This window comes from Sylvia atricapilla, chromosome 19, assembly GCF_009819655.1.
Source record: "Sylvia atricapilla isolate bSylAtr1 chromosome 19, bSylAtr1.pri, whole genome shotgun sequence".
Taxonomy (NCBI): domain Eukaryota; kingdom Metazoa; phylum Chordata; class Aves; order Passeriformes; family Sylviidae; genus Sylvia; species Sylvia atricapilla.
The window spans coordinates 2,681,990-2,706,159 of record NC_089158.1 but is presented as its reverse complement, the minus strand read 5'-3'; the positions used below and the strand labels follow the sequence as shown (position 1 = coordinate 2,706,159).

Genomic DNA, 24,170 nt, shown 5'->3' with positions numbered 1-24,170 from the left:
TCCAGGTTTTTTTTGTGGGAAAGGGACCTGAGCATGTCTCTGATCTGGCCCAGGAGTTGTGCAGTTTGGGATCTTTGCAAGGAACCTCATCTGTTCCTCAGACAGAACATCTTGATTTCCACAGCTCCTCAGTGAGGCATTGCAAAGCCTCTTGGACCTCTGGAATTGTACTAGGGAGGGAAAAAAGCAGGATGGATGTGGACATGGAGCCTGCAGGCAGGAGCAGACAGCTCCTGGGGCTGCTCTTGTCATATTTCATGGTGCTGCACTGTACTCCTGGAAAGATCTCTTCAGGAATTCAAGCTATTAAACGGCTTGTAAAATTGAAACAAAAGCTTCTTGCAAAGTCAAATGTGCCAGGCAGGGGGAGAAGCCAGGTGGGTACAAGCAGAACAGGATCAAAGCAGTTTTAATCCGTGTGCTGTAATGTGGAGAGGTGTTATGGCCTCGTAAAAGGTTGCAGCCGTGCTAATTCCACTCTGTCCTTTGGAGATGAGACATTTCTCCCTGTTGAGAGCAGGTGCTCAGGCTCCAGCAGGACGCTCCTCAAAGCCCTCCTTGCTCCAGGCTGTAATTAGCAATTTCATTCCCTCTCTTATCAGTGACAGACTGAAACTCTGTCCAGAAAAAATGAAGTGTGTGCTCCACTTTTTCATATTGGTTCATAAGTTTCCTGTGGTTAATGAGGACTTTTATCCTTCTTTAGAGCAGAAGCAGCAGAAAAAGGGGAAAAATCCTCCATGATTATTTCTCCTTGGCAAATGTGCTGTGAAGAAACTCCCTTTAGAGCATGCAGAAGTGTTAATGTCTTGCAAGAATAATAATTTTCTGTAGTATTTCCCTGAACCTTAACTGTTGAGTATGACTCCAGCTTTACACTGAAGGAAGCATTTCCAATTCCTGCTCTCCAGGAAGTCTGTCACTGTGCAGTGCAGAGATTTCATTTCCAGTTCAGGTTCTTTCATCTTGCCCTGTGATGCTCTGGGAAAGGGAGCCCTGTGTGCCTAAGTCAGGCTGTGCCAGGGGAATGCTCTGCAGGGAACAGTCCTGACACAGGTAAGGAGTGGGACACGCTGCTTCTTGCCCCTCAAATCTGATTTTGGGGCATTTTGCAGCAAGTTTGAGGAGTAGGAGCGAAGCCCACAACAGCTGTTCGAAGACATCTGTATCTGAATTCTTCCTGCTGCTCCTCTGTCCAGAGCAGCTGTAGCTATCCCTGGATCCCTGGAAGTGTTTAAGGCCAGGCTGGACACTGGGGCTTGGAGCAGCCTGGGATGGTGGGAGTTGTCCCTGCAAAGGGCAGGGGGTGGCACTGGGTGATCTTTAGAGGTTCCTTCTAGTCCAAACCACTCTGGGAGTCCGTGACAATCCCTCAGGACTGAGCCACAGCTGCTCAAGTACCACAGAAAGAGCAGAAGCTGCTTTGAGCACACACACCACTGTGAGATTCCCTTGGTTTGGGCTTCTGTCCCTGGAAATACTCCCTGGCTCCTGCTCCTGGGGGTGCTTTGGGCACTGCAGTGTGAGAGTGTCCAGAGGAGGGACACGGGGCTGGGGAAGGGTCTGGAGGGCCCATGAGGAGCAGCTGAGGCACTGGGATGGTTCAGCTGGAGCAGACTGAGGGCAGAGCTCCCCGGGGGCTGCAGCTCCTCCCGAGGGGCAGCTCCAGCTCTGCTCTGGGCCAGGGACAGGAGCCAGGGAAGGGCTGGAGCTGGGCCAGGGCAGGCTCAGGCTGCAGAGCAGGGAAAGGTTCTTCCCCCAGAGGGTGCTGGCACTGCCCAGGCTCCCCAGGAGGATGCCCAGGAGGATGCTCAGGTCTGGGCAGGGACAGGGGCTGGGCTGGATCCTGTGGGTTCCTTCCAGCTCAGGATATTCTGTGATCTTGTGATCCTGTGAAGTAAAGGAAGGAAATCACCTCTAACCCCAGATCTGGGCTCCAGGGAGCTCTCTTTAGGAGAGCAGCAGTTCTGGCCGGCAGTGCTCTAGCAGGAGCTCCCCTGGCAGCTGGATTTGGGCAGTTTCAGAAGCAGGGACAGGTTCCTACATTCTCCTGCTGCTGGAGGTCCTTCCCCTCTGCCTTGATCTGCCAGGCTGGCTGTGCTGGCTGGCAACATCAGGGAATTCAGGGTTTTCCAGGAGGCAAGTCCACATTTGGCAACCTTAAATTCCTCTTGTTTTCTGCTTTTGTGGAGTCACTGCACAGTTCCCCATGATCTTATTGAATCTGGAGGTTTTTGAATGCCAGACACAGCCCAGTGAGCTGCTGGCATCCCTCTATCCCTTTCCTGCCATCCCCAGCTTTGGGCTCCTGCTGTTTTCTCCCCTCTGCAGCCCAGCCGACCCCGGAGCAGGCACAATTTGGTAACTACAGGAAATCCAGCAGTTCCTGGCCTGTGGGGCAGGTCATGGGAGGTGTGAGCAGCAGGATGGGGTGTCCCAGGTGCTGTCCTGCTGGTGTGGGGCAGGAACACCCTGCAGTGTCCCCTGGAGGTGACAGGTGTAAAAATAACGCAGCTCCTGTCCCTTCCCTCTGCCCGCATTAAACTTGCTCTGTTTCCCATCTTTGCCTCTGTTTTCCTCATCTGGAATCTCTTTCCCCTTTACCTCTCTTCACTAGTTCTTGCATTAATGCATAACGGGAGAGACAAGCCAAGAACCTGCTGATCCCAGCTGAGGTGTTGGCTTTAAAGCCTTTACAGTAAATACTATTGAGAACCCTCTAGATCAATGTTCTGCTGAAAAAGTTCTCCCAAACTAATCCAAAGAAGGAGCACAGTGTAATGTTTCTTTGAGGTTGAAAGGAGAAAGTGCTAATTTCATGCAGAAAAGATTGTATCCTGGACTGGCATAGGAATAGAAAATAAATTGGTATTAAATTACATTCGTCTGCCTCAAAATAATCTAATAAAACATCTTCTGGATCAATAGCTGAATCATTATCCCAGGCACATAGCAAGCTTTCCCTCTTTTAATTTGAGATTGAAGAAAAGAGGGTTTTGCATTACCATAGTAAAAAGAATAATACTTTAAGTCTTCATAGGAAAAAGGCAGAAGTAGAAAAAAAAAGATAAGAACCACACTTCGTGCCTTAAGCAAATGTCATTCTTCATTTGAAACTTGTAATTTATGGGTAGTGTGAAATAAATTTATATATTTAATGACTGTCAATCTGTCAGCTTTGCTGACAAAAAAAATCCAACTACACAGAGTGAAAGGACTTTGTGTGCAGGAAGGGAGGAGAAGGGCAAGACAAGGCTTTCAACAACTTTGTTCTCCTAATTAAGGCTCACCAGGGGAAAAAAAGAGGAAAAAAGATGGCACAGTTCTCCCCTGAAAATGCAGTTTCATCAAAAGAAAATGAGTGTTGGCTGCAGCGTGCCCAGTCCAAACAAGGCTGACGTGGAGAGAAACTGCAACCACATGCAGACTGTGGCCAAAAAAGCTGGAATCACAGGGGTGTGGATTCCAAACACTGCAAAGGGGCTCAGTTTATCAAAGCATGGAGTAAATACAGAGAGAACACAGTCAGAATAGGCAAAACCAGCCTAAATGTGTGTGTGTGAGATTATTTAAAGCAGTGAGACTTCAAATAGGTGATGAAGAGTGACCTCAGAGATGACATGAGGGAGATGATGAAGGGTGAGGTTATTCCTGAGGCTCGGAGGGATGGCTGGGCACTGTCAGCCTAGGACAGTCCTCCAACTTCTCCCCTGAAAAAGCACATTTCTTCATTTCCCTGTAATATATTCATTAATGCAGCAGGTGGAACAGGGAGTACAATGTAAGTCCAGGGGCACCAAGCTGGGAAGAGATACAAACAGTACAGAGCACTGAATCACAACTCCAAATGATCTTGATAAGTGGGAGAAATGATCTGAAACCAATAGCCTGAGCCTCCCTGCAGGGAAGAGTAACTGAGGAAGGTGAAATCAAATATATCAACTCGGAGCAATCCGTAAGCAGCTGCACAGCACTGCGGGAATTTGGGAATTTGGGGTGAGGGGAACTGCCCCAGAGGCAGCAGACGTTGTGCTAAAGGCTGGACAGGGCTTGGAGCAGCCTGGTCTGGTGGAAGGGGGGGATCAGATGGGGTTTAAAGTCCCTTCCAACCCAATCCATCATGATGTTCCAGCCTCTGGTGATCCCAACAAAACGAGCAGCAGTTTTCTGCTGGAGGTGCTGCTGCCAAGAGCTTTGGTGTCCTGCCGAACAAGAGGGGCACAGGGGATGTGCTGCAGCTCCTTACCCACAGCTGCTTTTGAGTTCATTGTCCCCCAGGGATTGGCCTGGGGCGTTTTCCTCTTGGAGAACTGGCAGTGCTCTTGGCTCCTCGTGTTCCCTCTCAGCATCTCTGTGTGGGTGAGGAGCAAACAAAGCCAAAACTTTCGATGAGGAGCGTTTGCAAAAGAACCCAAAGCTTCCCATGGCCCTGGCTGGGTGGGGATTGGAGCTGGGCCTTGAGCTGGTGACAGATTTATGGGCTTCTTCCCAGTACCTTGATGGCGCTGCCAGCTCCCGGTGTAACAGGATCCCATGAGGGTGAGTGGCTTTGGAGCGGTTCCTGTTGCCTGTGGAGCCACGTGATGGGATGAACTGAGAGCTGTGGAGCAGGCAGGGCTGCGGAACCCTTCCCTCCAGGAGAGGAGCAGCCTTTGCTCCAGGAAGTGCACACAGACACTGCAAGAGCTGATTTTTCCCTTTTTCCCCAACCGTTCACCGCTGGATTTGCTTTGTTTCAACCCTCCAAGGATCCTGTAGCTTTTGGAGAGCTGTGACACCACCATTCCCAGGGTAAGGAGTTTTGTTTCCACGTGTCTCAGCACTGTCAGGCGAACAACTCCAGCATGTGCAGCCGCTCTGGAGGATCCATCTGACTGTGCCTGAGCCTCCTGCTTTTCTTCTGGGGCTGCTGCAGGGGAAACCTGCTCCACATCAGCACAGCCTCCTGCTCTGGGGAGGCCACAGCTCCTGCCCTGCCTGTCATCCCTGTTCCTGTGTGCTTTCCACGGCATTTTGATAAATAGTGACCTCTTGTCAGCCTTGAGATCTGAGTTCTCCTCTTCTGAAGCCTCCAGCCCCGTTTTGGGGGTTTGGCTTTGGCTGAAACACTCCCAGGAGCTGATGTGGTGCAGCTGTGGGATTTGCAATTCCTGAATCCTGCCTGGCTCATCCAAGAGGAGGAGGAGGAAGGAGAGAGCCTGCTCTCTGTGCCACTCTTCAGCTCTTCACATTCCTCAGGCTCCAGCTCCAGCTCTGGCTCCCACCCTGCTGAAGGTGAGGAGGAGAACCTCCCTCCATGGCTGTGCCTTCACCGTGGGAACACTTCTGAGCAACCACAGAGGGTTAAAACCACATTTCTGAAGCCAGCCCGGGGGGAGAGTCACATGCACCAGGGAGATTTTGCAAGTCGGTGCTCGCAGCTCGGGGTGAGCAGAGGGAGGCACAGGCCTGGGTGATCCCTGCTCCTGGGGGCACAGGGGGACCTCCTCCAGCCCACACTGGGACATTCCTGCTGGGCAGTGGCACCTGTGCAGGGCACAGGGGGACAGTGGCACACACAGGACAGGCAGCAGGAGGCTGAGCTGCATTCCCAGCAGCAGGAGTGGCTGCAGCAGGTAAGGCTGTGCTGGGGGCTCTGGGGATGAGGCAGAGGGACATGCCCGGTGTTTCTCTGCTCTTTAGTGAGGCCTTGGAGGGGTCCAGGGAAGGAGGAAGTTCAGTTCGCCAGAGGGATGTTGGCGTTGCACAAAGAATAAGAGGAAATGTAGAGAACAGGAGAAGAGGGGCTGCTCCTCGAGGTGGCTCAGGAGGGATCCGAGGGAGATTTGGGAGGATCCAAATCCCCCCATGGGCAGTTCTGCAGGAAAAGGCAGCAAAGCCAAACTGTGCTGCACTAAGAGGTGAAAGCAAAGCTGCTTTGGCTGAGGAGCTCCCAGCGACTGGGGAAGGCTCTTTCCCTCCCTGGGGATGGCACCTTCACTGGGCACTGTCCTCCAGAGCCCAAATTCTCATCATCTGAGCCAGAGAGCCTTGATTCATCTCCAAATGGAGGTGCCAGCAGCAGCAACAAGGTTATTTGTTTTAATCAGGTTTTTCTTCAGTTTTTAATTAGGTTTTTTTCCATAATTTTCCTCTATTTTTTCACTCTTTGCTTCTGTCTTCTCTGGGCTTTTCTGTCTTGATTTTACACTCCTTTCTGTTGGATGGCAAAAGAAGGAAAAAGGAGTGAGACAATTCAGTCTGAATGCACCCTTTGGCGCTGGGATGTGCCCTGTGACTCGTGGTGCCCATGACCCTCGTGGCCAGGGGAACCTGTCCTCAGCTGAGCAGGTGAAGAGCAGGTGCTGTGCCCATCCCGTGTGCACACACTCACTGCTCTCATCCTTTGAGGGGGAGTTTTCAGCCCTTCTGGGTTGTTTTTTTTTTTTTTTTTCCCTCTGTGATCAGAAGAATTTCTCATGTTGTTTCTCTTGCCTCCGTTTCCTTTCTGATATTCTTCAACCAGGGACTGGCCTGGCTTTGTGCAAGGGGATAAATACAGCCACAACCATCAGGAAAAATAAAAACAGAAAAAAAGGAGTCAGAAACAAACCAATCCCTTTTAGAAGGAGAATGGGTGAGATCTGTGAGGGATCCTCCCACCAGGAGACAACAACGGGCTCCTGGTTTGGGCTGAGGTTAAAAAAAATAAGCAGTGATTTTGGAAAGCTGGAGTGGAAGGTAATTGAAAAATAAACTCCGGAGTCTTCCAAGCATTTAACAGCCGCCCACAGGCGCTGGCAGGAGGTCAGAGAGCTGTGTCAGCAGGGAAAAAACACCGGGAAAACCGTGGGCACGGTGCCTGCTGTGAGAACTTCCCTGAGGAGAGGGGAGAGGAAAGGAGAGGAGAGGAGAGGAGAGGAGAGGAGAGGAGAGGAGAGGAGAGGAGAGGAGAGGAGAGGAGAGGAGAGGAGAGGAGAGGAGAGGAGAGGAGAGGAGAGGAGAGGAAAGGAAAGGAAAGGAAAGGAAAGGAAAGGAATAGAGAGGAGAGGAGGAAAGAAAAGGAGAGGAGAAAGAAAAAGAGAGGAAAAGGGAAGGGGAAAGGAAAGCAGAGACCCTCCAAGGCTTCACTGCAGCTGGGTGGGAGCTCCTGCTTGACTCTGCCTCCAGCAAATGGATTTTTCTGCCTTTTCTGCACTTCTCCCATCCCGTGGTGAGGATCTGGCCCCGTGTCACTCCCGGGAAGGGGCATTTCCACCAGCTCCAGGTTCTCCTGAAGGTGATAGCACAGAGAGAAAGTCTCTGCCTTGCTAACTGCTTGCAAAATGTGAATGCTGATGGATGTCGGGATAATTTAAGGAATAGTTAAGGATAACTTTTCCACCTTTCAACAAAATAACAAAAACAAAAAGTGAGTCTGTGTGTCCTGAGCTCACACTGGCCCACACCAGGTGCTGACATCCCCCAGGAGCACAGTCACTGCTGTTTATCCTTTATTTGCTGTCTCTGCAAGATCTGGGATTTTCTTTTTTTTTCTCTTTTCAGGGCTAAAAAATGCCTCGTGGCTCGTGGGCAGCAGGATCCCCAGGAAGGCAGCAGTGGGAGTGAGGGTTTCACAGTCTGCTCCCCACTCAGCTGCTGTGGGGCTGGTTGGTGCTTCCCAGCAGGGGCAGAGAGAGAAATGCTGAATTTCTGAGCAGACAACACAGAATCCCTCACGGAGAGGCACCTCCAGCATGGCCCAGAAAAGCCAAGCTGAGGGAACGGAGAGAAATGAGTCCTCCCTGCAGTACTGCAAGAGTGAGCTCAAGGAAGGAGCCCTGCAGTGGGTGACAGGTGAGGGAGCAGCTCTTTGGTAACAGGAGAGGAGATCTGAGCTCAGAGCCCTAAAATAACCACTGACAGATTTTACCAAAGCTGCTCTTTAACAGCATCTCACTTGTGAAAGCACCAAAACACTTTGGGTGTTTCAGCATTTTGGGAAGGGGATGGAGATGCTTTGAGGTGGTTTTTCTTTTGAATACTTGATATGCAGGAATGAATGAATCAACCTATTGAAGAGCAGCCCCCTGCAAGTCCTCTCCTCTTGGCCTTTGAAGCTGAGAAATCTTTGGGAAACTTGAGCTATGCTGGGGGCAGCAGGGGAGGGGATTGTGCCCCTGTGCCCCTGTGCCCAGCTCAGAGCCCAGCTGCAGAGCTGCCCCAGCCCTGGGCCAGCACAGCAAGGACCTGGAGCTGCTGGAGAGATCCAGAGGAGGCCCCAGGGGGATCAGAGGGATGGAGCAGCTCTGCTGGGAGGAAAGGCTGGGAGAGCTGGGAGTGTTCACCTGGAGAGGAGAAGCTTTGGGTGAGCTCAGGGTGGCCTTGCAGGGCCTGAAGGGCCAACAGGGAAGATGGAGAGAGAAGATTGACAGGGGCCTGGAGTGACAGGACACAGGGAATGGCTCCACTGCCAGAGGGCAGGGCTGGGTGGGAGATTGGGCAGGAATTGTTCCCTGGCAGGGTGGGCAGGGCTGGCACAGGGTGCCCAGAGCAGCTGTGGCTGTCCCTGGATCCCTGGCAGTGCCCAAGGCCAGGCTGGACATCAGGGTTTGGATCACCCTGGCAGCAGGCAGAGGCATGGGTTCACTCCCACCCTCCTGCAGGGCCTCCTTTTTGCTCCAAGTGTCCCCAGGAGCATCCCAGGGACACCTGGCTGACCCTGGAGCTGCAAAGGAGAAGGAAATTTGGGTGAAACCTTTCAGTGAAGCAGCATCTCAGCAGAACCAGCCACTTCCTTACCCCCAAACCCTTCCTCTCACTGTAGCACAGCTTGTGGAAGCTCTAGGTGGATGCCAGATGGGTGCCTGGAGAGCACAGCGCTCCTGGGCTGCTCCTCAAATCTGGGACAGGCTGTCCTCACACTTTTTAGGCTCCTGACTTGAGTCTCCAGGATGTATCTCTGATCCTGAGCTGACACTGCAAGAGCCTTGAGCAGAGCCACGCTCCAGGATTGCTGCTGGAGAGGAACCTGGCTGCTGCAGGATCTGGGGTGCCCCAGGGCAGCCCTGCCACATCCCCAAGCAATGGGATTACTGGGAAAGACTTTAATTAATGGCTCAAGTTGGTTTTTGTGGTAGGAGGGCAATGAGGGTGTCTCCAAGAGGGAAATGAGCCTCAGCACCAGGGAGCAGCCTGAGCCCATTGTCCATCCAGCTGAGGCAGGAATGGCTGTGCTGCAGCTCAGAACATCCTGTGACCTCCTGCCATCTCTGGCTGCTCACAGCTGGGGTGCTTTTGGGGTTTTCTCCCCTCCCAGGGGATCTCAGGCTGTTTGCAGAGCTCCTTAGAAAGGCCAAGGAGGGGATTGTGGGTCAGTTTAAAACACAGCAGGGTGGTGTTTTAACCAGATAAACAAGATTCTAACAGATTAAAAAAAAAAAAATTACCAGTTGCTGTAGGGCTGTGGAATAAAAATTTGTGCTCTCAGCCTCTCTTTTGGCAGGTGTGGGATAAACCCCCCAGAACTGCCCTCTCCTGCTTCCAAGGCAAGGAAAGTCCTCACTGGAAAGAGGTTTGGCAGCTGTTTGCAGACTCTGAGGTGATGGTACAGGATTTTAGTGATTATTAATCATTCAACATCACACGTGTTATTGTTAAGAGCCAGTCATGATGCCTGTCATCTGAAATACTCTCAATTGTTGTATCTGAGTTTTTTCCTCATTACTGTCAGTCCTTAACAAGAGTTATGTGGTTTTTTTTTATCAAAGTACCCGTGCACTTATGCAACGTTTTGTGTTTCCAGGAATTAAGCTAAAGCAAGCATAAGCACTTGCTTTAATTGTCAGCTCGTGCAACTTCCTGCATTCACCAGAGGAGCAAATCTGGGAGGACTGCAGAGGCTGCAGTTATAAAAATTACAAAACACCCTTTTTTCCAAAAAACTCAGGAAAGTCGATGTATCAGTAGATCCCCTTTCAGATGCAATCTTGGTCTCCTAGCACACAGGAGGAGCAGCAAACAGGCATGTCAGCGTTTTCTGCAGGTGTTTGCTTCTCTCACAGCTCCTCTTGCAGATCCCCCCCAGGGCCGGCTGCTGCTGGTGCTCAGCGTGGACAACACCTGCCCCACCTCCTCCTTCGACATGGACCTCTGTGCCAGGAAACTGCAGGCCCTCGGGGTCCAGGTGAGCTCCCCCGGGAGGTGATTCCAGCTGGATTTGCATAATTTACATCGACACCCACGTCCCAGATGGCTTTGGGGTTTGTTTTATTTTTGCTTTGAGAGTCGCTTGTTTCAGTCCAACTTCAGTCTGTTCCCCGTGGGCTGGGAGTCAACTGGGATGAACTTGGCTTGAAACTCTTTGAAGATAGTTTGGAGTGAAATTTGCTTAAAATTAGATAAGATAGAGCATCCCTGGGACGTCTGCCTTGTCTTGTCCTTCATCCCAGGAAGGCATTTTCTTGCCTCGTGACTCCCCCTGCCCTTCCCAGGCAGGTGGTACTGCAGCGGAGGCAGGAGCACAAGTCTGGGGTGTGTGGCAGCTCTGGGGATGGGATGGGGATGCTCCCTGTGGGAGGCAGCTCTGGGGATGGGATGGGGATGCTCCCTGTGGGAGGCAGCTCTGGGCACACAGAGGTGGGTTGCAGTGGCCCACGAGGTGAGCCCAAACTGAGGGTGGCTCTGGTCGTGTGTTTGCTCCCGGGCAGGTGCCGATGGATGCGTGGAAAAGGCTGATCCAGGAGGCTGTCCTGAGGCCTGAAGTCAGGAGGTTCCTGTTCTACAGCTCCAGAGGCTTCCAGATTGCCATGGCTGTGGTGAGGGCACCGTGGGGTTGTGCCCAGGGGCTTTGGCTGGGCAGCACATCCCGGCTCTAACACATTCCTGCTGCCTGCCCCTGGCACTGCCAGCTCACAGGAGTCCTGCAGGAGGAGGGCAGGGCCCCCTCTCCAGCCCCTTGCTGCAGTGCCACCAGAGCAGGCTGCCCATGGCTGGGTGGGCAGCACACACTGAGCTCACTGTACCTACCACAGCCTGGGGTTAGCACTTGAGGTTAATGATCTGAAGGTATTCTGGTCCTGATGTTAATTTAGACCAGCAAATCGGTCAACTTTTGGTCTCATTTGTCCTGTGGTAAAAGAAACTCCTCTAGAGAGCCAACCATGAGCATCTGCTGTGAGGCTGGTGCTTTGCAGTGTGCTGAGGGTGTGATCCAAATCTTTAATTCCTTTTTTTCTTTTTTTTTTTTTTAATCCTCTCTTTCACTGATACTAGAGGAATTGCTGCTGAGTGGGTTTTTTTTTTTTTTTTTTGGAGGGGTTTGGTGCCTGTTTAGAGCACCTGAGTTTTGTCATTCTAAGATGATGTGTGATGCTGTGCCCTACATGTCACACTGCTCCTCTCAGTGCAATCTCCTGCCCAAATCCATGCCCTGTGAGGTCAGGGAATCCAGTTTTCCCTGACTTTACCCCAGTCCTTGACCCCTGTGTCAGTGCCCACTGGTTGAGCAGTTACTGTAATGGAGTGGTCTCTGCAGCACCTTGAAATAGGAACTTGCTAAATCCAGGGACTCTGAGAATTATTATCAATATGCCTCAGTGAGTGCATTTCTTATCTAAATGGAAGAACTCTGTTGAAATCCTTCCTAGGGATGAATCATCATTAATAATTCACTCTTTGTCTTTGGTGAGTGGTGATTTTTTAAAATAAACTAGGGCTCACTCAGTCCTTCCAGTCCTTTCTTTCCTCTATTTATTATTGGAAAGAAGTTTTGTCCTCTCTCACCCTGTGAAAAATCCCGTGGGACTTAATTTATAAGGGAGAAAGGACTGTTATTTTTTTCTTCCTGTGACTTTTCTCACTTTCATGGCTATGTGACTCTCACCAGCCTGTTTTTCCCCAGGTTTTCTACATCTCTCTCTGGACAAACCTTTACTCCACCCTCCAGCTGTGTTCCCTGGGACACTCCTGGGGGGCCGCTGTGCTGGTGACACTGGTGGCCCTGGCTCTCACTGTCCTGGTCATCCTGGTCATGGATTGCCAGCAGAGGAAGGTGAGAGGAGACTCCTGGTGTGGGAATGTGGAGAGAGGAGAGCAGGATTCCTCCTGCTGGGGCATTCCCTGGCTGCAGGCAAAGAGTGCAATGATCCAGGGAGGAGGGGATGTTCTTACAGGACTCAGGGAAAAAGGGATGTTCTGCAGCCAAGGGAGGGGATGGAATGCTTGAAATGGAGATGTTGGAGCTGCCCAGGCTGGCTCAGACCTCCTGCTGCTGGAGATCAGAGGATTAGAGGATCCCAGACTGGTTTGGGTTAAAAGGGACCTTGAAGCTCATCTCATCCCACCCCTGCCATGGGCAGGGACACTTCCCACTGTCCCAGGTCACTCCAATCCCCAGTGTCCAGCCTGGCCTTGGGCACTGCCAGGGATCCAGGGGCAGCCACAGCTGCTCTGGGCACCCTGTGCCAGCCCTGCCCACCCTGCCAGGGAACAATTCCTGCCCAATCTCCCACCCAGCCCTGCCCTGTGGCACTGGGAGCCATTCCCTGTGTCCTGTCCCTCCAGCCCTTGTCCCCAGTCCCTCTGCAGCTCTCCTGGAGCCTCTTTGAGCACTGAGAGGCCACCACAAGGTCACCCTGCAGACCAGCCCTTGCAGAGTGTGGGTTGGGCTCCCACAGCAGCTCTGGCTCCTGCTCTGATGATTCCTCCTTGCACTCTCTGCTGCCTCTGGCACTGCTGGCACCATTTGTCTGGCTGAAGAATAATATTGGAAAGTCTTGATTCAAAATCCAGAGGGGGATTTGGAACAAATGATTCTTCCAAGGGGCAACCAGGCAAATATGGGGGTTTACAGAGGTTCAGGACAGGAGGTTGCTGGGGCATGGAGAGTAGAACACGACACTGGGAATCAATCCCACTGTTTTCTTTTCAGAGCTGCAGTATTTGTGATTATCCAGCTGCAGTTGGTAGACTTTTGACGTGGATTGTGTCATTTTCTCTTGCGTTCTTCAACAGCTAAACGTGAACACAGATGTGAGGCTGGCAGCTGTCAATGAAATCTTTATCAAACACAGCATAATCCTGGGGATTACAGATGTCCTGGAGTGGCCACACAACATCCTACAAGTATCCTTTCTGCTGGGAATTGGTCAGAGTCCTCCTGGGTAAATGCCTTCTGCTGGAGGGATTTCCTGATGTTTGATCCAGAGGGATCCCAGGATCTGGTTTGTCTCCTATGGGATGGTGTGAGGAATTGGGAAGTTTTTATTTCTCCTCTAAGTGGGGATTGAGATATGCCCAAAGGTAATTGGAAATAATCAGTCTAAAGGATTAAAGTGGGATTCCTTAGGGCAGACAATTATTCCTAAAATATGTTATACTTATATGACACTGATTATTCTGCCTATAGGCACAGTGATAGCAAAGTTCCAGTGGCAGAAAAACCACCCCCAAAACTGCTAAAAAACAACAGGGAGAAAACCAAACAGTCTCCCAAAACCTCTAACATGGAGAAAAACAAAATCCCCATCCCTGGGCTCATTTGCTGCTTTTCAGAGATGATTCCTCTGCACTAGACAGGGATTTAGGGGAATGAAGAGAGTTTTAAGGCTCCATGAAGGTGTTAAAGGAAGGCAAGAGAGACACAGAGATTGAAATACAATGGAGAGGGAAGCCAGGGTGAAGCAGGGAAGGGGACAGGGAACACTGCAGGGGGGCAAAGTCATTCAGGAGGAGGAGGAAACCCTTAAAAACCTGAATTCCACATCTCTAAACCTAAATTCCACATTTATTCAGGCCCGCACAGTCCACTAGAGGACTAATCCAGGGAGCCTTCACCTTGACCTACCTGTCCCAAAACCGCCTGAGAGCAGCAGATAACCCAGGGATTTACAGTGGCTCTGTCTGCTCCAATGGCAGATCCATTTGAACCCTCTGGATTTTACATTTTCCTGCATCCCCGTGCTGCTGGCAGCTGCAGCAGCTGCACAAGGACAGAGCTGTGGCTGCCTCAGAGCTGGCAGGACTCACATCCCCAACACCTTCTCAGCAGTGTCCTCAGAGCAGCCCTGAGCATGGCCAATTTTGTAAAAAATAAAAAATAAAAACTCCCTAGGAACTAAGGCAAGGCAGCAGGAAGGGGTTTGGGGCAGCTGAGTCCCTGTGCCCCACAGTTTATTTAGTGTGGGGTCATGGTGTGAGCAATGGGCAGTGACCCTGGGCTGCAGGAGCTGAGGGAGGAGGACTGGCTGCTCTCTGCTTGCCCATTAGCTTGGAGTTTTTGTTTCCAGCCTTAAAACCAGCCCTGGGCTTTGTCATTTGTGTCCTGGCTGCCCTGAGCACCCCGAGGGCATCACCTGCCCATCCCAGCATCCACATGGATGGGAGGGGGAAGCCTGGAGAGATTTATTGGGGTATCCAGTACCTCTGAGGGTCCAGCCCTTGCAGATTGGCTTAAAAGAATCACAGCCAGGCTGCTCTTCAGAGGTGTTTAGTAAAGTAAAAGGTTTAAGAAATGAAAAATAACAAATGTTAGAGACAACAAAAGAAAAAGCTGAGTACAGGTGTCAGAGAAACCTCTGATACCCTGCTAGAAACACTCCAAAAATCCCCTTAGTTCTTTTGTGCTCCTCCTTTAGTATTTGATGGTTCAGGCAGAGCCATTTGGCCCCTGGCCCAATGAAATCTTTGAGCTACACTTTCCAAGCCCAGTCAGTGCTGGCCCTGAGCCAGTTACATTGAGAAGGGCACAGAACTTTCTAGTTAAACTTCCTAAAATGTCTAAAAGTAAATGGAAACTCCTTCCTCATACAGAGATCCCTTCCTTCACTGCCCCTTCAGCTGTGCTTTGTGCACTTCAGCCCCGAGCCCTGCCTGCAGGCCCTGACAGCCCACATCACTCACCTGCAGGGGACACAGGTAAGGGACAGCCTGGGGACACGGGCACGTCCTGCCTTCAGCCCCGCATTGGCTGGGATGGAGGTGGCCAAGGACAAAATGAGTGTTTGAGTGCCCTGCTGAGGTTCCTCTGCTGTGCACTGGGAGGTGAATAAAGAGCACCTGTCCCTGCCCAGTCCAGCAGGAATTTGTCCAGACCCCGTGGAATGTGCGTGTCTGGATAATTAACTGTACGGCGTTAATGATGGAAAGTCATCAGGAATCAAAGGCAAATTTTGGAAGCACATGGCACACCTTGAAACAGCTGCCACCTTGAGCTGTCCTCCTGGAATAAGTGGGATAGCCTGGAGGAGCAGGAATTGCTGGATTGAGTTAATTATATCAACATTTTGTCCTCTTGGCTTTCCAAAAACGTTTTGCTCTCTGTGGGTGTGTAAATATCCACTGAAGTGCCTTTGTGGGACGAGAGGTGAGAGTCCTCTGAAACCTCCGGGCTGCTCATCTCCCTGAGAGCTGCAGCTGACTGACACAGGGGATGGGACAACTCTGTTGTTAAAGGCAGGATGCTCCATGCCAGGCTGGGATTGTGGTGCTGGGAGCAGTTTCCTGGCAGCTGAGGGCAGCCAGGCCATGGCATGGACACCCAGCTCCAAGTGCTTGGCATGGGAAATGCCAGGAGGGAAAAACGTGCAGGAGGAAATGATGCCTTTTAAACTCTGTCCTCAGGGCACCACCACTGCTGCCTGGGGTGGGAAATCCCTGCAGTTAAATCCGTGCAGGAGGAAATGGTGCCCTGGAAAGGCTGTGCTCAGGACACCACTGCTGCCAGCCTTTGGAGAGCCCCAAATCTCCTTCTGTTGCAGGCAGGCTTGAGGCACAGGCTGAACAAGCTCTGTGTGGTCATGGATGTGGCCGTTCAGCCCGAGCTGGGGATGGAGGAGGAGGCTCCATGTGAAGAATCCCCTCTTTTATCCAGCGGCGTGACCCCGAATAAGGATGCTGTGACCTGCAATGAGCTCCTGCACCTCATCCCCGAGGGCCCACCTGAGGTGAGGAGAAATAGCCCCTTGACAGAGGCACCAAATCACCCCCCCAAGGTATCTCAGCTCCAAAACTCATCCCAGCCATGGGGAACACCACCTTTATCTCCAGCAGAAGTGCCTGGAGGTCCACACACACCTTCTCCAGCCCTGGTGCTGTCGAGCTGTCTGAGCAGCTGGGGATAATCCTTGAGGAGTTCACGGATTGGGTTTTTCCTTGCTGCTCCCAAGGGTCCTGTTTGGAAGAAAACCTCTCGCCAGGGACCTGGTGCCCCTGCCCCTGCCCCTGAGCCATGGAGGAGCCCAGCCTTTGTCTCCTCCACAGAAAGTGCCTTCAAAGACTTGTGCCACACTGAGCAACAAATGTGTCCTGATTCCTGCTCAGCACGGAGCTACCGAAGGGATGATTGGGATTTATTTTGCAGTTTTCCTGTCACTGCTGCTAAGTGAATTCAGTGCCGGTGACATCCCTGCAGATTGAGGCTCTGGCTGTGTCTACAGGCTAAAACAAGCCCCAGGAGGCAGGGACAGAGAGGGCAGGTCCCCAGGGCCACCCGCGGGCCAGTGGTCATTTGGTGTCACCCCGCTGTGGGACAGTGTGCCAGCACTGCTGGCCACAAGGGATCTGGGCCACTTCTCTGTGCCACTGGCTGCTGTCCCACTCCTGTCAGAGTAGGATGATGCCTTGGGAAGGCTGAGCTGGAACAGAGACTGGAGAGAGCTGGAGAATAAAGTAGGGCTTTATTGAAAGGCCTTTAGGATACACCTTGGGCAGGACAAGAGCCTGACCAGGTCCAAGGTGGACCCAAAATGGTCCCAAAATTGATAAATGGTCCCAAAATGGCCTCAAAATGAACACAAAGTGGTCACAGAATGGACAAAAAATGGGTGACTGGTCATGAGGTGTCACACTTTTATAAGTTTTGCTCCATTTTGCATGTTGGGGTTTAATTGTCCCATTCCAGCTCCAGGCTGTGAGGTCCCATCCTGCTTGTCCCTCCCTCCAGCCCACCCTTGTTTGTGCCTTTGGGCTGAAAGTTGTCCTTGGTGTGCAGCAGGAGAAGGATTTGTTTTGTGTCCCTGCTGTGTGCAGAGCTGAGTGACACTGACTGTGAGCTCAGAGCTGCACCCCTGGGAAGCACAGAGTCTGAAATATGTGAAAACTCAAACTTAAGGCATCAAGGACAGTCCTTGAAGCAGGGAGAAAACGGTGTTTGATGGATGCTCTGACACGTCTCTTGCTCCCTCCAGGCCATGGCCCAGCAGCTCCTGGTGATTTTCAGTGGATGCTACGTGCGGCTCCTGGTGACGGGCCGGCTCCCTGGGGCCAGGGCTGGGGGACACCTGGGGCACAGCAGTGTCCCCTGCCTCTGCCAGTTCATCCAGACCACCGTGCTCCACACCCACCACAGCTGGGGCAGGCGACCAGAGCGGGCTGGAGGACACCAAAATAGAGCTGTCCCCACACACCGGTGAGGAGAAGCTGTGGGGCAGAGAAGGGAGCTGTAATTCCTCATCCTGGATGAAAGAGTGGAAATAGGACATTAAAATAAAACATGCAAGGAAGCTGCTCACCTTGGAGAGCCCCTGCCCACCAGCTCATCATGGAGGAGCTGCCCCAGGGGTCAGAAACAACCCAGGGACAGCCTAGGACTCGTTTGTCTCCAAACCCTTGTGCCACCAACCATCACCCCGACACAACCTCGTAGCAGCAAAGGCCAGGCCATCGCTGGGGGTGGCAGCAGGAGGCTGAGCCCTGCAGCTCCAGGAGCTTGCATTTGGCTCTTCCCAGGGTGCAGGAGGACTCTGCTCCTTCCCCTGTTGTTTCTGTCACCAGGAATGGGGAGACCACATCCATCTCCTCCTACCTCAGGCCCCAGCACCATCCCCTCAGCAGTGACCCCTAACACATGATCCTCTTATCAGTGACCCCTCGAACAAAGGATCCCCTTATCAGTGAGCCCCCCACATGATCCCCGATCCCCCATGCAGCCAGTGAACGATCCCAAGCCCTGCAGTGTCACCCAACTCGTTCCAGAAGGAAAACCATCACAACCACCGAGCTGATTTTCATCCACCTTTACTTCTGGTTGAGGCGTCACAGGAGGGGGTCAGGCAGAAGTCCCCCCACACGTGTGGGGTTTGGGGTTCTGCTGTCATTGCTCTGTGACAGGGCAGGGCTGGGGGCACATCCTGCAGCCTCTGCTCTGTGGCTGCTGCACATCACCTGGCGCTGACTGGGCGTGGGGAAAGGGATTCCCACCTCAGCTCCAAAACTCCAGCTCAGGGACTGATTTTGCCCTCGTGGGAATTGTCTGAGTTTGTACCAATATCACTGGGAGCATAATTTGGTTTCACAGTGTAAAAATGGAATTCCCTGCTAGGATGCAATGGCTCCTGCTCCTTCTCTGACATTCCATGGCCCATGGGTGCCAGGAGCATCTGATACATATTGGAAATATTTTTTTTTCTTGCCAACTAGTAAATTCTGGTCATGAGACACTGATCAGTACATTTTCTATTGGTGTGCTGCTGTGCCGAGAGCAGATACTGCAGGAATATGCTGATATTTTCTGATCTTTGGGATACAGGATTTCCAGCAAAAATCACTGGGAAGAGATCGCGTGGCCTTCATGGGAGGACCACGAGGGCTTTTATCGTCAGGACGTGCACTGGATGGGTTGGATGTTGCTGGGGAGTGAGGCTAGTGCTTCAGGGGGTGCTGGCAGCTCTGGGTTTACATCTGCAAATGACAAGGATGGGAGAAAAAAAGAGGGATTTGGGATTAACCAAATTCTGGAAGGGACAGTAGGGTCCTCTGGAAACCTCAGCTACCCTGATTGTAATTAACTGCAGAAAGGAGCTGAACAGCTTTGCTCAAAGGAGGACTTTGATTTCTCTCCCCGTTACATCCAAGTGTTTGCCCTGATCTTCCTGGAGCCTCTGCAAATTCCTGTCTCCCACTGCAGGACGGGAGCTGCTCCTTCCTTCTGCTTCTCCTTCACACACACTTAACCAAGGCATTAGTGAAGGGAGACACCCCCTTTCCCTTCCCACTTCAGCATCCAGCTGTTACTTTAGGGGACAGATGAAATTCTGGACATTTTTTAGGACCCCCTGTGCACACAATTCCCCATCCTCCCCTCGCACACAGCTCACAGGGGATGGCTCAGCCCTACACCTTCCCTGGAGTCTCCAAGGACAGCTCCAAGCTGCTGGCAGAGGTCACAGGCACGGCCCTGGAATGTGCTCCAGCTCTGGGAATGTTTGCTCAGGAGCCACCGGCAGGGGCTCAGCCAAAGCAGGGCAGCACATACGGGTAGGGCAGATCCTGCTGTGCTGAGAGTCCCCTGCCTGCTGCTCCAAGCTCAGCTCACTCTGACACAGAGCTCTGACCCCTGAGCAGGGCACTCAGGGGATGCTGGAGCATCTCCATGCCTTGGTTGGGGCGGGCAGAGGGGCCAGGATGGTCCCTGCTGTCCCCACCCTGCCAAACTGGGCCTCTGCTTTATCTGCAAACTCACTGTGCTTCGAATTGTGCTTTAAATGGGCCAGGGAGAGAAGAGGGAGGACAGGAATCTCTCTTTGCCAGCTCCGTGCATGGTGCTGTATTTTGGGGTTTGGCAGGGGCCTGAACGACAGACAGTGTCCTGGGGACACACAGCTCTGTGGGAGCAGGTGACATCCTCTTGTCCCCCTAATCCCATCCCAAAACCTGTCTGTCCCTTTTCCAAATGCTGGAATGACCTTTGCTCCTCTCCTCTGCCAGGGGCTGGAATGACCTTTAACAACAAAACCCAGCAAGGAAAAATAAAGCAGGGGAAAAGGGAAACTTTTGCAGCTTGGTCCTGGGAGCACAGACGGGGAGTGTGGAGGTGTCCCCAGCCCTGGCTGAGCCCAGGTGAGCCCTGGGGCCCCCGTCCCTGCAAGTTTGGGATGAGGTGTGGCAATTTTCCCATCACCAGGACTCTGCTCTCTCTGGCAGTGGCTTTGGGATGTCCCTGTCCCCAGGACCCTTTGCAAAGTCCCTGTCCCCAGGACCCCACACTCTCTCTGGCGGTGACTTTCGGATGTTGCTGCCCCTGGGACCCTTTGCGATGTCCCTGTCCCCAGGCCCCTTTGGGATGTCCTTGTCCCCAGGAACCCACTCTCACTCTGGCGGTGGCTTTGCGATGTCCCTGTCCCCAGGACCATTTAGGATGTCCCTGTCCCCAGGACCCCACGGGCTGTCGCTGTCCCCAGGACCCTTTGGGATGTCGCTGTGCCCAGGACCCTTTGGGATGTCCTTGTCCCCAGCACCCTTCGGGCTGTCGCTGTCCCCAGGACCCCACGGGCTGTCGCTGTCCCCAGGACCCCACACTCACTCCGGTGGTGGCTTCGGGCTGTCGCTGTCCCCAGGACCCCACTCTCACCCCGGCTCTGGGGCGCTGCCTGTGCCGGGCAGGGCGGTGGCTCCTGGGGCTCCCGGCTCCACAGGCTCCTCATCTTGCCGGCCACATAGCGGCAGGCTGCGGGGACAGGAGGAGCTTTGTCACCCTGGGGAACAGCGGCGACCCCGAAACAGCGTCCCCGGCGGGCCGGAGTACGGGGGGACGGGATTCACCGGGATCAGCCGGGATCAGCCGGGATCACCGGGAGCTGTTTTCGCTCCTGCCCTCCTGGCTGTGTCCAAAGCCCTGCAGCACCGCCCCGCTCCCCCCGCCAGCCGGGGCCGTGAAATCCGCGGACAATCTCCCCTCTCGGCTCTCTCCCAGACCTGAGGTTTCCTTACCGTGGATTATTACTCAAACCATTTCCCCGTGCGCTCAGCAGCCAGCCTGGAGCTGCCTCTCCGTGCCCCGGCAGGGGCTCGGCAGTGCGCTCTGAACAGCCCGGCTCCTCCTCCCTCCCCTCCCTCCCTTCCCTCCCTTCCCTCCCTTCCCTCCGCGGGGGTGTGCCCCGGAACACCCGGAACACGCGGGGATGGGCGGGGATGTCACCGGGAACACCCGGAACACCCGGGCACTGGCGGGGATGCGGCTCAGCCTCCGGGATCCCTGCCCGGGACGATCCCTGTCCTGCCCGGGACGATCCCTGCCCGGGACGATCCCTGCCCTGCCCGGGACGATCCCTGCCCGGGACGATCCCTGTCCTGCTCGGGACGATCCCTGCCCGGGACGATCCCTGCCCGGGACGATCCCTGCCCGGGACGATCCCTGTCCTGCCCGGGACGATCCCTGCCCGGGACGATCCCTGCCCGGGACGATCCCTGCCCTTCCCGGGATGATCCCTGCCCGGGACGATCCCTGCCCGGGACGATCCCTGTCCTGCTCGGGACGATCCCTGCCCGGGACGATCCCTGCCCGGGACGATCCCTGTCCTGCCCGGGACGATCCCTGTCCTGCCCGGGGAGGAGAAAACTCTCCGTGCTGCTCAGAGCAGCTGCTCCCAGGTCTGGGCGAGGGAGAATCAAAGAGGACGTGGACTTGCGTCGCTGATTGTGAAAAATGAGGTTCACTTTCTTGGTGAAATTTAAAAGGTTTAATAAAAAGAGAATGGGGGACAAAGAAAATAAAGCAAAGGGTTAACAGCCGGGTGCTTGGCACTCAGCCAGGAGCACCCCTACTATATTCGGAGACTTCCCTTAAATACTTCTTCTATTACATCGGCCTGTTGTATATTTATAGACTATTCTATATATCTATGAATGTTTATCTCTTCTACAAACTAGTTTTATACTCTAGGAACTATTCTATTTAGCATGGCCCCTCTTTGGGGTCACCTTTTCAGAGCATGTGTGTTTCTTGGCTGTGGTTTTAATCACTTCTTTTTATCGCTTCTACTTTGGGCCTTGGTTTATATTTTTTTTTTAAGCCAGCAGGTGCTGATAGTTGGTTTTTCATTCCCCATCACATGTTCACCCCTGAGAGGAGTCCTGGTGTCTCCAAGGGGTGTCTCAGAGTCCCCTCGGTGTGACCAGCAGGGATCCCAGTGTCCCCAGGGTGGTTACAGTGTCCCTCTCAGGATCTGTGTGTCCCATGAGGGTGTCCCAGTATCCCCAGGGTGGATCCCAGTGTCCCCAGGGTGGGTCCCAGTGTCCCCAGGGTGGTCTCTGTGTCCCATGAGGGTGTCCCAGTGTCCCCATCACCTGCTGTACATGTCCCTGCTCCAGGGGACAGCTCCCTGCTGCCCCGAGCCCAGTGTGTGGGTGACAGAGCAGCAGTGAGTGCCCATGTCCTGCTGCTCCTCCCTGGTGGGCAGCGCTCATGGGCAGGGCTATGGGGCACCATAACTGGGTCCCACAGGTCCCACCGGGCTCTCCTTGGGCCCCACTGCCTTCACCCCTGGTGGGGAAACTGAGGCACAGGGGGCAAACTGGGGGGTCCTGTTAAAGGGTCAGTCACTGCAAGACCTTCCCAGCCTCCAGCACCGACGTGGGGGATGCCAAGGACCTCCTGTTAGAGCCTGTTTGTGATTAAACCCCCCCAAATCGGTCTGCCCCAAGTGCTGCCCCACCACATCCAGCCCCAAGAGATGGAGATGCCAAGAACCTGCCGCTGGAGCCCATTTGAGGTGAAATCCCCCTGACTCTCCCAGTGCCCAGCCCAGGGGCTCACCCCTACCTTGAGCGGGGTCACAGTTCTCCCAGGAGACTTCGAGAAGCTCCTCAAGCTGATTTTCTGGAGGTCAAAGACCACCCTCACCCCCTCGGTGCTCTGCTGCAGCCTCTCGACCCTGCCCCACTGTGGGCCTGATGTTTCTGGTCTGAGAGATTTCAGCCTGCTGGCAGCTGCTGACTTTTTCCCAAAGGAAAAAGTTCTCAAGAAAGTTTCTTCACAAAACAATCTTGGCAAACAACTCTCCTTTCCCAAAACCATCTTTCTTCAGGTGGTGTTTTGCTACGATGCGATGTGGGCCTGATATTTCTGGGTCTGAGAAATTTTTCCTTGGGCAAAAGTCAGCAGCTGCCAGCAGGCTGAAATCTCTCAGAGCCAGAAAAATCAGGGCCACACTCCACAACCTCCCCCAGCCCTGGCATGGCGAGGCTGGAGGAAGGATTGGGATATGGAGGGGATGCAGCACTGCCCAGTGACCCCCAAGTGCCCAGCAGGGGAGGAATCCACAAGCCCATCCCACACTGGGATAAATCCTTGTCAAGCTTTTCATTTTTATAGATATCAGCAAAGAATAGGAATTTATCTCTGAAATCATTTGGAAAGAAACCCTCTCTCCATCCACTCTGTTGTGTGCAGGCATGTAGGAAACTCTGGCTGGAGATGGGCAGTAATTTGACAATAATGCCGTAACATTTTTATTTAGGAATGGAACAATCAAGGGCCTGAAACCCTAAGAACAGATGCTGGGGCTGAAGGGAACAGAAACGGGGCTCTGGCAACTTCTGCTTCTGTTCTCTGCCTGCTCCAAAGTGCATCACAGCCCCAGAAGAGACATTTATTATCCAAAAAGACCTGTAAAATCCCAGCTCTGCCTTGTGTTTAATGTGTTTTTACTCCGTATTTATGTTACCACAAACAGCAAGGAAAGAGTGAATGTGACTGGTTCTCACTGTTGCTGTGTGAAGGTTTTATTTAAGGCTGGTGTGTTTATGTTCTCCTTTCCCACTCCAAGCTTGGCTTTTCCCCTCCTTTTTCAATGTCTGCTGCATTGGGTGTCCCAAGGAGGGCTGGGTTCCTCAGCAGGGCTCTTGGGAATTGATGCTAATTCTGCTTTTCCTGAAGGTCTATGAAAGTGTGCTATCAAAATGTCAATTTTCTCCACTGAAAATGGAGAGAATTTCCCTTAATGCATGGACGTGTTTTAATCATGTAGCCTGAGGTACTAAGATTTTTATTTTCCAAGCCAACACGTGTAGTAGATTTCTGTTTGGTTGGTGTCTGAGAAGTGGGATTTGTGCTGGAGAGCTGCTGTTGGGAGGAAAGGATGGAGTCAGTCTGCTCCAGGGATGTGCCCCGAGCTGCAGGGAAGGGCAGTATTCATAGACTGTCTCCATATTTCGCTGCCATTCTGGGTGTTGGGGTTTAGCCTGGGCTTGTCAGCCAAGTCACAAACAATCCAGCCCAGGTGCTGAACTCTCGGTGAGTGTTTGAAACACTTCCACAGAAAGACAAGTTAGAAATGATTCCAAAGGCAGGATTGTAAATGCAGGGTAACGATTGCTGGGGAATTTCCTCAGGAGCTATGAGCCTCACACATATGGAATTTAGGAGGTGGAATCCCAGTTTCAGCTTTGGGCACCTGCAGGAGAAGAGGGGTCCTGGGGCTCAGGGCAGCCCCAGT

General features: G+C 52.9%; 1 protein-coding gene and 1 long non-coding RNA gene across 3 annotated transcripts; one reads left to right on the top strand and one right to left on the bottom strand.

The window, feature by feature from the left end:
• The first annotated feature begins 7,396 nt into the window (after positions 1–7,396).
• On the top strand, positions 7,397–17,463 carry TMEM268 (transmembrane protein 268). Of its 2 annotated transcripts, XM_066332473.1 has the most exons (8): positions 7,397–7,815; positions 10,035–10,144; positions 10,668–10,775; positions 11,861–12,010; positions 12,973–13,083; positions 14,797–14,874; positions 15,717–15,902; positions 17,145–17,463. In XM_066332473.1, exons 1-8 carry the CDS (start codon positions 7,716–7,718, stop codon positions 17,367–17,369), a joined length of 1,068 nt encoding a protein of 355 aa, XP_066188570.1. In that variant the 5' UTR covers positions 7,397–7,715; the 3' UTR covers positions 17,370–17,463. The 2 variants fall into 2 exon arrangements, with proteins under 2 accessions (XP_066188570.1, XP_066188568.1); XM_066332471.1 differs by lacking the exon at positions 15,717–15,902 and having other exon boundaries at positions 7,529–7,815.
• Positions 17,464–17,957: 494 nt separating this feature from the next.
• On the bottom strand, positions 17,958–20,770 carry LOC136369582 (uncharacterized). Its single transcript, XR_010745039.1, has 3 exons — positions 20,665–20,770; positions 20,258–20,401; positions 17,958–18,636 (listed from the first exon to the last, which is right to left on the bottom strand). It is a non-coding gene; the product is annotated as an uncharacterized lncRNA (long non-coding RNA).
• Between the last annotated feature and the right edge of the window lie 3,400 nt (positions 20,771–24,170).

What these genes read in the sequence shown, in the direction of transcription:
- TMEM268 (XM_066332473.1), top strand. Translation starts at nt 7,716, where the DNA reads ATGGCCCAGAAAAGCCAAGCTGAGGGAACGGAGAGAAATGAGTCCTCC. An exon ending in TGCAGGCCCTCGGGGTCCAG is followed by an intron (nt 10,145 to 10,667) that starts GTGAGCTCCCCC and finishes GCTCCCGGGCAG; the next exon opens with GTGCCGATGGATGCGTGGAA. An exon ending in TCCAGATTGCCATGGCTGTG is followed by an intron (nt 10,776 to 11,860) that starts GTGAGGGCACCG and finishes GTTTTTCCCCAG; the next exon opens with GTTTTCTACATCTCTCTCTG.